Source organism: Pipra filicauda, unplaced genomic scaffold (assembly GCF_003945595.2).
Source record: "Pipra filicauda isolate LSUMZ 115617 unplaced genomic scaffold, ASM394559v2 scaffold80_size11013439_pilon, whole genome shotgun sequence".
NCBI lineage: Eukaryota > Metazoa > Chordata > Aves > Passeriformes > Pipridae > Pipra > Pipra filicauda.
The window spans coordinates 4,461,911-4,477,049 of NW_024104987.1; the positions used below are offsets into that span (position 1 = coordinate 4,461,911).

The window sequence follows — 15,139 nt, forward strand, 5'->3', positions numbered from 1 at the left end:
CCCGCCCCGGCCTGTCGCGACATCGGGGATGTCGCCAGGGGGGCCTCCAGCACCCGCCACAGTGCGTGACGGAGCGGTTCGGCTCCGGCTCCGCCTGGCCCGGGCCCGAGGCGAAGGCCGGATCACCGCCCTGTTTGTGCCTTGCTTGCCCAACCATAAATGCTCTTCCCCATAATTTCGTTCTGTCGTAGAATCACGGAATCATCAAGGCTGGAAGAGACCTTTAAGATCATCCTGTCACACCGTCCAGCAGCACTGCCACTGTAACCCCTAAACCACCAAACCACATCACCCAGCTCCTCGTAAACACCTCCAGGGATGGTGACTCCACCACCTCCCCGGGCAACCTGTTCCAATGCCTGACCACACAAACAGTGAAAAATTTTTCTAATATCTAATCTGAATCTCCCCTGTCTCAGCTTAAGGCCATTTCTGGTCCTCTCACTGCAGGCACGGCAGAAGAGATGGGCCCCCACCTCACTACCCCCTCCTTTGAGGTGGTTGTGGAGAGCAATGAGGTCCCCCCGAGTTGTGCCTTTATTGCCCAACATAAATGTTTCCCCCCATAATTTCATTCTGCCCTCATGTGTTCGGCTGTTTCCCCTGCAGCAGTTCTAAGAACAGTGACTGCTACTAGAACCTACAGGTTTTTGCGCTTTCAAAACAGTATCTTGAGCGACGACATAAATCCATACAATATATAAAAAATTTCTTGGGATTTTAGGGTCTGAAAAATGCAAATGCTCCACGAGTGGCCAATACCGAGGTTTCCAAGAAAAGTCCTATCAGAAAAGCACATCAGAACAGCCTGACCCCTGAACTGCCCCATCCCCACCTCATGCTTCACTCTGGTCAAGCCCTTGTGCCCACAGCACTCACATTTTTAGCTTTTAGATTTTTATGTCCAACATGGCACTGCCCAGGAGAGCTCCAGACAGTCACATTTCTCAAGGCTGAAACTACCTGTTCGCAATGACATTTGTTAACCTTCATCCTTACTTCACACTGTGTTTACTAGTAAGGACATTTATAATCCTATTTTCTACTAGCTTGCCCTGCAATGAGAGGAATTATGTGAATTTTCACTTGTATGATTCTATTAATTTGGTAAAAAACTCTGCTGTGTTTCTCAGCAGTGATAATTTGGCTTTGCTAGAGTTAAACCCCTTTACTATGTACTTCTCTGCTGGAGTAAAGTTAGAGACAATCTTTGAAACAGATTTGCAGCTGCCTTTGAGATTAACATTCTGTAATAGGCAATTGTTTCTTTAAAAAACCCTAATATACTTTAGGCACCCAAAACCTTCGCTTGCTGTGCCAAATGTAAGGTGATGTGCTTTATTTTCACAAATCTAAAATACCCAGTGTAACTCCGAAGCCTGAAGCGGAAAAAAGGTCTTCTATTTTCTTTCCCCCAGGAACAGAGTTATGCTGAGAATGTGTGTGCAGATAATAGACTAATTCAAACCTTCAGACCAGCTGTTCTCAAAATCATACTGTCGCCCAAATTAAAGCATAAACAAACATTTGTGACCGACGTAGCTGCTTCAAATAAGAGGATGCCTTGGTCAGTGTTACTCATTTTGGAACAGACCGAGAGAAAGCAGAATCAAAATGAAGAAGTTTCTTGTGTTTGTCTCCTTTTTGGTCCTGATGACCACTGTTACAGGTAGGAGTCAACAAACCTGTGTACGTGTGTAGAGCTGAAGAGCATATAAGTAGCATTAGTTCAACCTTCTATTTTAGTTTTCATTATTCATATATTTTCATATCTTTCCCTTTTAGTACTTAACTTTTTATACTGCAGGGTTTCTACTATTCGATTTTTAACAGTCATGCTGTTGTATTTGGTGTTTAACTCTCTGCATCACCACACTGTAGTAATTTGTTGTAAACCCAAAAAGTTTAATTTTAGTAGCTTACTATTTTAATCTTATTTTACCAAGGTCCTGCAAGTGGAATGTTCATTGCAATCTCTCCTTTTCAACATCTAACTCATTACTTTGAAAAAGAATCTTATAAAGCAACACAGAAAAGAACAAAGAGTTGGAAGAGTCACTAATGCCAGTGGTTAGATGGTGCTGTTATAGTTCCTCATTTTATAGTAACATGAATATGTAGACTTTGCTTCATACTAGTAGAACTAGAGAAAACACAAGTATAAAAATAGTTTAAAATTCCATTCCTATCTCCTGGAATGCAATATCCCCTAGGAAGGGGCTGTAAAGAAAGAACACTTTGTATATAGACAAAAATCAGGTTTGGAGACACTTCATTTTGCAAGTGACAGGTAAAATATTAACTTTTTAATAATTTCAGAACTAATTTCTGCTTTTCTGTCTTTAGACACTTCACCAATTTTGTCTGAAAAAGAGGCCAAACAGCTTCTGAGAACTCGTCGTGAAAGCAGACCGAGAAAAGCTGGTTTCCCTGACGAGCCAATGAGGGTGATTTGACATTTACTATTAAACTACATTAACTAAAAAAACCCAACACCAAAACCCCCAAAACGTTTGTGCTTAGCATTAAGTTTCTACAGATTTAATTCCAAGCAATGTGTTATGAGTGTCACCCTTTTCAGCTGCTGAGTTCTCCCACGAAATGTTAAAAATCCCCTTTGCACTCTCTCGGTAAGTGCTGAGTATTGCTCAGGAAATGTTCACTCCCAGAACGTGCAGATTATTTATCACGGCTCAAAAACACCAATTGAATTATCGAGAAGAAAGTGGCTTTTCATTTACAGAAATGTGGATTTCATCAGGTTGTTCCTGAAAAACTAAATAACAGGAAATGTCTTCTGCTTGAGGTACATTCTGCACTGTGGGCAGAGAGGAGATGCAGGTGTCAGTGGTCAGTGTGGAGATTGAGGTAGTTCTCAACTAGCTTTTAAAATCACTTTCATTCACTTATTTATGAGTGCTACAGATAGGATTTTTTTTATGATATTGTAGGAGTTTTTAGTTGCTAGCTTAATGCAACAGCATTGGGTTTGCGTGTGATATCTACACATATTTATTTCTAAACCCCATTACAACAAAAGAAAAAGTAAAAGAATTAAAAGGCCTTCTGTTTTACTTGCTTTGACAAGATGTAACATATAATTCTGCACTTCTCAAGGGTACTTAAGGTATTTTAAAATTACTGCTTGCTCCTTTCCAAAGTAAATAAGCTGAGCTAAAATTACATGGTTCTGAAGAGGCAAACCCCACAGAAGCCAGAAGCACCAACGGACTGTGAGTGTGTGACGAGTGCAAGGGGCTCAGTTTGGCGAGGTACTGAACATCTCTGAACTCTGTAAGACATGAGGAGCACTAGAGACCTTGAGGATTGAGCTGAGACTGTGCCAGGACTGTGGAGACAGCTCCTGGTTTTCCCTTTCCAGTGGGTATTGTACACCAGCCAAAAAGAATCCACCTGGCCTGCACCACTCTGGATGGACACTGTTTGTCAGGTGTGACACCACGACAAATCAAAGCTGTCACAAGGATGTTGCTCCACACTTGTTAACAACCTTGTACACTGAGGATTGCACAACAGAGCCAAAACTCACAAGGCTTCACTGCTGCCCACAACACTCAGGAAGGGGTTGGTTTCTAAGCTGTTGTTAAATGAGCCCTGCAGTTTTTGCAAATTAGCAGGAATACAGCTCCCATCTGTGCTCATGCTTAATATACCACCAGGATTAATGTTATATAGTAAATATAGCACATATTGAATACAAAGTAAATAAAGCAGTAGAACAGTTGGGTTGAGGTAAATCCTGTATTGCAAGAAGTTACAAGCAGACATGCAGCATTTAGTCTATGGTTTAGTTTTAGGGAGTCCTGTGAGGAGCAGGGAGTTGGACTTGATGATCCCTATGGGTTCCTTCCCACTCCAGACACTCTATGAGTCTATGACATTGTGTGGGGACAGAAGGGAGCCAGGGCTAGAGAAATGTTGTATCACTGACTCAGCTGTTCTGTCCTTGCCACTCTCCATCCTACTCAATTAGGAGCAAACACTTGTTGAGGAATTCCAACCTTCTTTTTATTTTTTTTTTCCAGACAGCAAAGTTGACCTTCTGTAAGAAAACCCAAACATAAGAGTGTTTGTTTTGCTCACTAATTGTCGAGGTTTTCAGTAGCAAAGGAAACATCTTCTGGTAAAAAGCCAACCCTTGCTGCCATGTGGAAAATGGAGATTGTCCCTTGTGAGTGAAGGTGCAAGGCTGCTGCATCCCTGTGCACAGTTCTACCACTGGCTCAAGGAGAAAAACTGATTTTGTATGGATGCTTTGTAGCAGAATGAAATGATTTCTGGGATGAACCCACCTCTGTTCATCTATTTTAAGCAAAAGCTGTTTGTACTAGGCCAGATCATGCTGAGCTGGGGAATGTAATTTGCAATTCTTTGTGACACTCTTTGACTTCCACAGTGCTGCTGGAGTCAAAAACCTGTTCAGTTACAGACAGCAAGATCTGCCCCCTTTGTTTATTACAAAAATGTAATTTATGTTGTCAGCATGTTTTAATCTTACTTTGACTGAGATCCTGCTTTTTATAAGGTGGCCTCTTCTCAGTCATACAGTTCTGTTCTCTGCCAGTTCCTAATGCAGTCTCTCACCAGGGACTTGAGCCAAGTCTCCCTGTGCTGTGAGGAGAGAAAGCCCAGTAAAAGGCAGGAATCTAATGCTGCCTGCTGGCACCCAGGGTACCCACCCTCTGCTCAGCACAAAGAGCAGGGAGCTGGATGACAGCAGGAATACTTGGCCAGTGCAAAGGGTTTAGGCTACAGCTTCCATTCCAACAGTGCCTGCTGTGCAAAGCAATGGGGTGTATTTGGAATAAATGTATCTACTGTTCACAAAGCTTATGAGCCCACATGCACTGGGACTGGGGCTTTTTAAAAGTAAATTTTGTTCCTGAAGGAGGTCAAGTTTTTGATACACAGACCACTTCACTTTGGTAATTTGTTGCTTAGACCAAACCTTCTCCTTATAAATTGGTATGGGAAATTCACATTATTTTATTTATCCCAGAAAGACCAGTCAGCACCGATGTGTGCTACCCTCCTAGAACCCTTCAGAGTTCTGCCACATGATCCTACAAGGGGTTAATGTTCTTTAATCAGCAGGAATCAATTTTCAAAAGAGGCTACAACAGACCTATCTGTGAGAATCCTCTGTGCCCTCAGGACCAACAGAGGCTTCTGTGTTAATATGCAAATGAGAAATGTGTATGTAGACTTCAAAATTTATGAATATTGTTGTAAAATTCTTGCTTGCCACCTTTACTGATCTGGATGATGATGTCATTCATTAAATATTGCTAGGTTGGGGCAAGCTGACTAGCAAGACTATTTCACTATATTTGATTATTTTAAGAGGTAAATGAATTGCTCTTACATAAGCTGTAAAATTCTGCTGGTTCGTTGGCCTGACATTAGAATGGAGTGATTACATAACGAAATTACTTCTTCTTTTCTTTAAATAGGAGTATATGCTTTATCTCCAGCGCTTGGAGCAGAGATCAGAAGAACAATTCCTTGAACACTGGCTGAATCCACATTGTCTCCCCCACTGCAACAGGGATCTAGTGCATCCAGTCTAATGCTTTTGCCTACCCTGCAATTGGTATATATATTTCTTCTACAGTGCATACTTATTTTATATATATATATATATAACATATATTTGGACATTTCTATGACAGGATAAGCCTTCCTGCGTTCTTTAAAATTTGTCAACTGGCATAAATTTGAATCACCGCCACAACAGTGATTCTATATCACTCCCAGTTAACTTTTTAACATAAAAGTTGCAGATTTAGCTCCGTGTTTTCAAAAGCTTTTAAGCAGGAGAATGCAGAGATGGTGTCTGTCAGGGCTGATCTGTTTCAAGAGACAGAAAGTTCGTCTGCTTAAAATTCTACTATTTGTACATACCTAAATACCTTTAAAAATCTGGGTGTTGTGGTAGACTTCAGTGGAGTTATGCTAATCCACAACAAGCCAAAGGTCTGAAACTTATTTAAAAACAAAAACATAAAATTCTCAAACCTCACCCTTAGGAGGTAAGCTGGCAGTTTTCAAAAAATCTTCCAGCTGAGGCACAGTTGAGAGCTGGCTCACTTAGCTACAGGAATTCTGCACAGCAGCTTCTCACAGGCCACTGGGAAGAATTCATGTTAGAAAAGTGCTTAAATGATTTCAAGTCCTTTAGATGTTATTAGTATGGCCAATGTCAGAATGGCTTTTAATTATATTTTGTTTTTTTCTGCAGATCTCCATGGGCACATGGATTTATACTATGACTGTGTTAGGGAGGAAGAGATTATTCCTGCATTGGCTACGTGCTCATTGTAGAGCTGAACCTCTTTGCAATACAGTGCAATCCTAGTGATAGAGCAAAACTTCCAGCTACAAGTGGTTACATATGTTATAGACCACCATATATTTTCTACCAGTAATGATTGCATACATGAATAAATGAACCAAGGGTTTCCCCCAGTTTCTGAGTTATGGGCAAGAATAAATCCCTGATTAGCCCTTTAAAGGGCACAGCTTTAGACTGTCTGAAGCAAGAGGAACTTAGAGGGAGAGGTCCATTGAAAATGGGAGAATATCAACATGAAGAGGCAGCCAGCTTTCTGGACTTTAGAGGAATCCTTAATTACAGTTTTCTAGGTTAAATAACAATTTGCATGAAGACATAACATTTACACAACACTGTGTTTAATTGCCTGATGAGTATTTCATGTATTGTTTCATAATAAAAGCTTGGCTCAATTCCATATTCAAATGATTTTGTTACCTTAGTCTTCCATACTATTTGCTGACAAAAATCACTGGAAGTGAGGCTCAGTATTGTGAGGTACTAAGGAAACATCAGAGGACTTTTTAGGATCAGCAGCTGGGAAGCACTACAGTGCAGTCTAACAATTTTGTATTTCTCTGCATAACTATCCCTTTCCTCTAGAATTCTGCCAGGAGGGGTTACATGTATCCAGCCAACCCTTTCCTGCCTGTGTGCCTCTATAACCTGTGCCCTGGAACAGAATGTCTTGTACAGTCAGATGGCAAACATATGATATCTGCAAAACAACATGAAAAGTTTCTTGATGGCTCTTACATGACTCTTATGATCTGTAAAGGCAAGAGAATTAGTTATGAATGGACCAAAGTAACTTTCAGAGCTCCTCATTGCAGTCACTCAAAGAGCCTGAGGACTGGTAGCAAAATAAAACACATTTTTATGAAGATATATAAGGTAATTACTGCTACAGAGCTTTTGATAGGCTGGAATGGATCAACAGTCCTTCCACTATACTTTCTTCCAGTAAGAGAACTCCCTTAGATGACTCCAAGGAAATAATTTAAATCTCAAAGCATCAAAGACTTGCTTTCCCCTACTGCCAAGATAAATCTTAGATTAAATCTGGGAGTGTAAAAAAGCATAATCAGGCTGCTATTGTGGGTTTCATTCATACTACTCACAATACACAGATCTAAATTTGCATATCTCTTTGAGTTAAAGTCATTAGGTAAAATCCTGGCTCTGTTTTTACTTGCACAATGAAAAATTCATGCTGATGCCAATTATGCCAACTTTCACCCTGTGAAAGTCGATTTTCAATTACTTCTTTGAAATAAAAGAACTCCCATCTAGTTATATATTCAATCATTTGTTAGATAACTGGTAAGGTTAAATAGGAGCTTCTAGGCCAACCTCAAGTAACACTGAGCTAATCCTAAAACAAACATGTGGAATGGAGACTGTTTATTGTTTTAAAATTTGCTTTTTCACACTAGGGCTGAAAGATCTCATATAGGCAGCTCAAAAGAAAAGTTAAGTATTATTAAATCTAATGAACAAGGAGAAAACTAAAAACATAGAAAGGTGAAGCACTTCCAGGTCAATGATCCATGTTCTCTCCCACTTCATAAGGGACGATATTATGGTATAGTGTTAATAGTCTTTAGCCCACTCATCTAGTCAATGGGCAAAAGAGGCAACTCATATTTGCATTCAGGTTCAAATCAAAACCATTACCAGTGTTTCTAGAATTCCAGAATTTAAGCTTCTTTACAAAAGCAGAGTCTCTCTTGAATGTATCTACACTTCCCTTCTACTTTAGAACTGACCATTGAAGAACCTCCTGGTCCATCAAGGCAAGAAAATCAGCAGACACCATATAGGAAAGTCTGAAACACAGGGGGAAAAAAAAAAGTGTAAAGAAAAAGAGAGAGAACAGAAAATTTTGAAATTAAAAATAAAAAATCCCTAGACTGGATTCTCTGGAATCCTGTGATCACTAAGAACATAGCCAAGATATTGCTTTTTAAGACATCCAGCTTTTCTGACAGATTTAAGAAGCCAAGTCTTCCATTCATACAAATTAATTTGGGCCTTGCAAGTAAACACAGAAACACCCTTCAGCCTCCCTGAGAGGCAGCCAAAGAAGAGGAGGAGGCCAGCCCAGCCCAGCCCAGCCCAGCCCAGAAGACTTTCCTAAGTTTGCTCAGCACTGGCAAACTCTGAAGGCTAAAGAGAGAGTGAAGGTGTGAGTGTGTCTGCTTTAGGCTGTTGCCATGGATGTGGCAACCCCTCATCCTGCTTATTATACACTTCTGCATGTCCATAACACACACAGAGTGTTTTACACATAATTCAGTGGACTAATAAGAGAACAGGATCATAGGATCAGGTATAAATAAATTAGCTCATTTATTATGACTCAGCAGTGAAGAAACTTATACATGATTAGCATAAAAAGTAAACACTGCATAAATATTATACTTAGTTATAGCTACAGAAATGGTGTAATGAAGCTTTGTTTCAGAGTCCTTCAGTGTGATTTTATTCTCTCAGATCTTTCCTTCAAGGCTGTGCTGGAAATCATCTGAAGTTGAACTAGATTGAGTGTGTTCAAGGATTAGTTGGAGGTTTATTTTTGTCCATGCCTAAAATCTTGGGGGATAACTTTTATACATGCATGCAAACCATTAGTTTTCCTATTGGGTGAAGATTTATGATAATCTATATCATATTAAGATGTAATAATTCATAATTAGAATTTGCCTGTGGAAGCCACGAGAGAGCTTAATATAAATGAAATAGGAACAGAAGTGTCCTGACAGTTGTATACTGAAGGTGGGAAAGCTGGAAAAATAGTTGATTTCCAAACGCTTTTAAAGGAAAGGATTACAAAAGGCTTGGGAAAACCTTTCATCCACGGAAGTGAGAAAGATAACCCTTAGCTGCAATTGCTGACTTGCTCCATATCCAGGGCCTGCTGCCTTCCCTCAGCTGAGGACCTGCCCACTAGATGCCACTGTTTCTGCACATATTCGGCATCACAGCCCCCAGTGACTCAAAACACCTCATCCCTCCTTCTCCCCCTCGCTATTTTACTCCTTTTCTTAAAATGTTCAGCTCAGACGATTGAAATGCAAAGTCACCTCTAAACCATAAAAAAAAAGACCCTGAGCAAATGGCTGATATTTTTTCCCCTTTTGGATCACAGGCTGCCGTGAACGTGGGTGTGAGTGTGGTGTCTGCTTGGCTACCTGCTTGGGTTTAATTATGCCATAGAAAGAAATGGAGAGAGCTCCTGCACAGCACACTGTAGTGGCTTGTGACTTTTTACTGTTTGCCAGTCAAATACAGATCCTAAGAAAGGATTTTGTGTGTTTGCAGAAGCTCTTCCCTCTCAGAGCAGGTTCCATCTGATCTATTTTCAGCTACCCCAAACGTAAGCTGCAGATTAACACATGGGGAGAAGCATCACTCTTCAAGGCATGGCGTTATCTTCCTACATTTATTATCTTTACCAGCGTGAGGGACTGTGATTTAGGTGTTGCACAAACCTGTACTGAAAAAGCAGACTGTGCCCAGAGCCTGAAATGCAGTGCCTCTCAATAAAGAGCAAATAAATAATATCAACTCTAATTTAAACACGCAACAATTCAATGAAAAAACACAAAGGCTGGAATTTTTGAAAGCATCAACTTCTTCAGCAAGGCCAAGACCGAAAGGTTTTATCACAGACAGATAAATAGGACACAAAGTAGTTACACTGATGCCACTAAGCACTTTGGCAGCTCAAATAATTGGCTGTTTCTACCAGACTGCCTTACCTTGCAGAAGAACATGCACAAGAAGTACTAATTTACTAAGATTGGAATTTCCAGGAAGCTCACTGAAAGAAGGTCAATCACTTGGTTCATTTGAAATTCACTTTCGTAGTGGTGAAGGTAATGGAAAATGCAAGACTAAACTTACCAGTTTGCAGTTTAGGTGATTCAGTGTTTGCCTGCTTCTCAGGGAGGCTGAGCAGGTGAGCCTATTCTTCCACCCACAACAGCTGGGGCATTTCTGAAACATGAACATGAAATATAATTAGAAAGCAAATGCCTATAACCATCTGAAATGAAATGATGGAATAATATATATGGAAATGTTTCCCTGCAGTACTCCAGGGCTTTTTTTTTTTTTTTCCCCAATAGTTCCAGCCTTGTTTCAACTGTCAGAATGTTGTTTTGAATGAAGACTTCTGTTATTGTCAGTGAATGAATGCATAAGTAACTTCTGAAGCAGTGGAGTGAAACTGGATGGATTGAATGTGATCACTGCAGCAGGAACTTAGTTTAGTTTCTCAGTAAAAACTTATTTTTTAATGACTAAAGAGATCAGAGTGGACTTTAGAAGGTTATCTGAGCCTTTTATGGTCTACAAAGAGTAGAAAACCCTGTGAGAACTGTGTGTCTTGAGATTTCTGGTATGTGATTAGAAATGCTGAGTGATCTGTCTCCTATCTGACATTTTAATCCTTTTTCAGGTCTGGGGGCAAAGCTGTGTACCAAAATGAAAAACAGTAAAAAAGGTTCAATGAACTCTGAGCTAATAAAACTATCCTTATTCTATCAAAGCAGCATGGCCAGCCCAGTGTAAGGTCAACATGAAACCAAAAGTTTGGAGCCCTGTGATTATTCCAAATCTCAAGCTGATCTTGGTACTTCCTGTCTGTTTTTTTTTTTAAGAGATCATCAGCTGAAGTGTATTTCTTTTCCAGTTTGTGGGCATTTGGGTCTAAGGATCCACTTGGGTATCTCTCTATGTAACAGAAGCATCATGCACATACATTTATTGAACTGAGCGAGCCAACCTTCAGTACAGGAGATTGCCCAGAGTAATTTATATTTAGGTACTCAATATTCGAGTGCATTTCAGTGATACACAAAGTTTTGCTAAGATCAAATCTATAGCACCAGAGGAGGCTTGGGTGGTGGATTGTTAATATTTGGTATTTTACATAAGGGTCTGCAGAAAAAAAATTCCCCTTCTTCTCCATTTACCAATTGATGCTTTAGAGGTGCTCAAGGAAAGAGAGAAAAATGCCTTTATTTCACATTGCACAGCTGTTGCACTGCTCGAGAAAAACTGTTCAAATATTAATATGGCTTTGGGGCCAAAAGCATTTCTTAAGAGACACTTCAATGCAACGAGTTTCAGCCAAGTGAACAATCACAAAAATAGAGTCAAAGACCAAAATCCCTCCAGCCGATAGAAAGGCAATTTATTTATTTATTGGTACAGGCCTACAGAACTCCTTATGTGTGATTGTGGCAATTTCTAGTCCAGCCTCAGGAAAGAATTGCTCATGGATGCCACAGATCATGACCTCTGGAGCCAGGCAAATCTTCCTTTTCTCACCCCAAATCTCAGTGTGACCTGGACTGTCTCAGGTCTCCTCCACACCAGCTTCAGTGAGCTGAGGGGAGCTCTGTGCAGTTTAGGGGGCTTCCAGCAGCTGCACAGCCTCCCCCAGAGCTGTGCTTCAACTGCCCAGGGAGGTCCAAGCTTTCTTACCCAGCACTACCACTGTGTCCAAGGGTGTATATTGTGGTTGTCTCATGTGGCTCTGCCGTGGACCAGCCCGTGTCCTCATCATTCCAGCTGCACTGGAGCTGACTCACCCCAAAGGGACTCACAGAGTTTCATCCCACCCAGCAAACAAAAAGGAATTCCCTCAAACAAACCAGTCTGATGGTGGATTTCAAAGAGAGCCCTGAACAGAGGGCAGTGCTTTAACTTTGGCTGGGATCTATCCTGAGGAGATTGGTTCTGGCATGGATCATGTACTGACTTGGCTAAGGGCTGCAGCATCATTTACACCCTCAGACTGCTGATGCATCTTCAGTTCTGCTTTGGAAAGGAGTCATCCCACCTGGTCTGAAATTCATGGCTGCCCAGGGGTAGAAGGATGCTACTTCCATCAGTTCACTTGCCCATCTATTTCCTATTTAGCAGGGATGACAAATGTTCAAGCCACTTAGTGAGTTTATTCCCAAGCTTTTCATTCTGCTCCATGTGCATCGACCTCTTTGCTGCTGAAGCCACAAGCCACATTCTGTCCTGAGCAGGTCTGAGGTGAACAGCAGGACACACACGTGCCCAGAACAACCTAGCTGAGCAGAAGGAGAAATGGATTCCAGCTCTGGGCTACACACAGTAAATCACCAGCACAGAGAGGGAAGTACAGGGACATCAGAAATACCAAAACGTGCTTTTTTAGAACATGAGTCCTTAAACAAGATAGGAAAATATATGAAATGACAGCAAGGTCCTTAGTTAAGGACCAGTTTAAGTTCCAGTTAAAGCCCACACATGTGCCTCATTTATTTTCAACCATGCTCTTCTGCTACCTCTATCCTGCAAGGGATGGATACAGGACATTATCAGTGGAGAAGGACTACAAAAGACGGTAGGCTTTTATTACCTTCTGCACTTTTTGGTAGCTTCCTTGTATTTTTGGAATTCAGTTACAAAAGTGCCTAATGTCCCCTGTTAAAACTCAACTCCTGTTACAGCACACAGTGTGCAAACATCTCCCCACCTAATGCTGCTGTGTTTTATGTAGCCAAACTCACTAACTCTGGGCTGCAAAGGCTGCTGGGGACAGAGTTGATGAGATGTTGCAAGCAGTTGTAGTGGTTACTGAAAATCAGGGAGATCAGCATTTACCATAACATTATCATTCAGACATTGTTCACTTCATTTGCCTCCTGAGCAGAGTTTACTACCTCCAAAGCTCCCCTCCTGGTCTCAGCTGCTATCACACAGACAATGCATGCCACTGCCCACACTGATTGGTATTAGGCTGGGGTACTTAGGAACTGTAAATACATCACCTTGACTGTCCTAAAATTATTAAGGTGGAATAATGAGCTGCACTCCCTGAGGAAACCAGTAAATAAAGTAGCTTAATTCTTTCTAGAGCTTGCATTTAGCTAAAAAGCTGTATAACTATATATTATTCTTTATTAAGAGCCACACTTTCAATAGAAGCTCACGCTAAAATTGAAGATTTAATGTTTCCAGAAATGCAAGCTCACCTTAAGAAACTGTGCACTGCTCAGCCTCCTCAAACCCAGGAATAAGGCAGTCTGCATGGATGTGGGCATGGAAAATGTCTCCAAATTTTATATGAGGAAAATAGAATCCACTATTCTAAAAGGAGTATCATAAAGTTTGATGTGCCTATTTCAAAAGCATTTGGAACAGATATTCCCTCTCTGACCAGACAGAAATGTCTTTGCTTCCAGCTCTAATGCCAACTCCAGGGAAAATTAAAAAAAGGAATTGCACTTTCTGGCATTTTTTAGCACATGGGGCAAAGCTGGAAGGAGTCCAAGTGGGAAGAAAGCTGAGGGGGGTGTGATGGGAGGGAGCTGGGGCTGGAACAGCAGACCTTGGGCTGTGTTTTGATTGAATCAGGTGAGGCCAGCAGGGACAAACACTGGGCTGGTTTCTGAGAGCAGAGAGCCCCATCTATGCTCTGTGTGGAAACTGTCCCAGCTTTGCTCTTTGATCCTTCAGCTTAATTCAATCCAGGGGCAAATCAGAGTGAAACTGGGTGTGTGGAGGTGCAGGTGTGCACGTATATTGGGGGGATGGAGGGAAGGAGACAATGGGCAATTGGTGCTGTCCCTCTTCCCAGCACGTAACATCCCCGAGCCAGCTCCCACTCCTGGCACACCTTCCCAGGGCCCAGGTCTGACAATCAGAGGGACTTTTTTATCAAACCCAAGTGCTTATGGAAGCAGAGGTTTCAGTTACAAGAACTGCTCTTTGGGATGCCTGATTCCCCTGTGATGTTGCAGACTCACGAGCTGGTTACCAGGGGCTGCACGCTGCAGTCACCCATGGACCTGCTTGCTCTGGGGCTGCCCAGCACTGGCAGTCAGGCAGCACATCCCCCAGGCTGTCAGTCGGGCTGTCAGTCAGTCTGTCAGTCCAGCAGCATTGCCTGCTCACCTCAGAACAGTGTGAAGCCATCACATCACGGGATGGCTGCAGCCCTGCCTGGCTCGTGTCACTGCAGGAGCTGAAACACTGAGCAGGTCTGAGCAAAGATCTGCTCAAACCTACAGATGAACCCAAGGCAAGTTTCTGCTGCTGATAACAAGCCAACCCAAACCTGCCCATGGGACAAACACTTCCACAGCAAGACTGTGCCAGACCCAGAGCAGCCCAGGGCAGCACAAAGTGCTTCTTTCTGCCGTGCTCTGAGGATCCCCTGGCCCGCAGTGGTGGTGTCTGAGGGATTACAGTTGGCTCAGTCCTCTCACACTGATCTGGAGCTATTGTCCTGTGCTGGCTGAGAAGGATTCTTCCCATCTCCCAAGAGGGAGACTGAAGACACCAAGGGTGTGCCTTCCCACTGCCTTTGGTCACCAACAGGACGTTACCCCTCTGCTGAAGCCCCTGAACTGTGGTCCAAGAGTCCCCAAGAAAAGACCTACAAAAATGGATAGTATGGCAATCACTGCTTTAGTCCACATCATGAAAAATGAGACCCCAACACAGATTCTGTCTAAATAGAAATTGCTTTTTCCTGTCCCTAAATTGAGTCTCTCAGGATTATACACAAATGCCAGAAGGCTGCTGCAAAGAAAACCCAGAACACTGAGTCTGTTGGCCTTTTTTGCCTAGTGGAGAAGTGTATGTTGTGTTCTTCAGTATGATTCTACTGCAGGAACTGGGAACTGTGCTTAAAAGAAAAGTGGCTACTTTAAACTAATTGAATTTTTAGCTGTGTCTCATGTACTGTGTCCACTTAGCTCCACTGTCTGTGCATCCTTCTTTTGCTTTGAT

At 41.9% G+C, this 15,139-nt stretch overlaps 1 protein-coding gene and 1 long non-coding RNA gene across 3 annotated transcripts in view; one reads left to right on the forward strand and one right to left on the reverse strand.

Moving 5' to 3' along the window:
• The first annotated feature begins 422 nt into the window (after positions 1–422).
• On the forward strand, positions 423–6,483 carry CUNH17orf67 (chromosome unknown C17orf67 homolog). The gene is made up of 5 exons (XM_027749563.2): positions 423–1,017; positions 1,419–1,669; positions 2,347–2,447; positions 5,475–5,614; positions 6,263–6,483. The coding sequence occupies exons 2-4, from the start codon at positions 1,615–1,617 to the stop codon at positions 5,589–5,591; spliced, it is 273 nt and encodes a 90-aa protein (XP_027605364.1). The 5' UTR covers positions 423–1,017; positions 1,419–1,614; the 3' UTR covers positions 5,592–5,614; positions 6,263–6,483.
• A 1,416-nt stretch (positions 6,484–7,899) lies between these two features.
• The window catches only part of LOC114003042, an 84,687-nt gene continuing 77,447 nt past the window's right edge, over positions 7,900–15,139 (reverse strand). For both annotated transcript variants that reach the window (XR_005566838.1, XR_005566839.1), the window contains exons 2-3: positions 10,265–10,357; positions 7,900–8,184 (exon numbers count right to left, since the gene is read on the reverse strand). This is a non-coding gene — a long non-coding RNA (uncharacterized LOC114003042). The remainder of the gene's footprint in view (positions 8,185–10,264; positions 10,358–15,139) is intronic.

Excerpts from the sequence above, each read along its gene's own strand:
- CUNH17orf67 (XM_027749563.2), top strand. The coding sequence starts at position 1,615 with ATGAAGAAGTTTCTTGTGTTTGTCTCCTTTTTGGTCCTGATGACCACT. Across the intron at positions 1,670-2,346 it reads CCTGATGACCACTGTTACAG|ACACTTCACCAATTTTGTCT; the intron begins GTAGGAGTCAAC and ends TTCTGTCTTTAG. Across the intron at positions 2,448-5,474 it reads TCCCTGACGAGCCAATGAGG|GAGTATATGCTTTATCTCCA; the intron begins GTGATTTGACAT and ends TTCTTTAAATAG.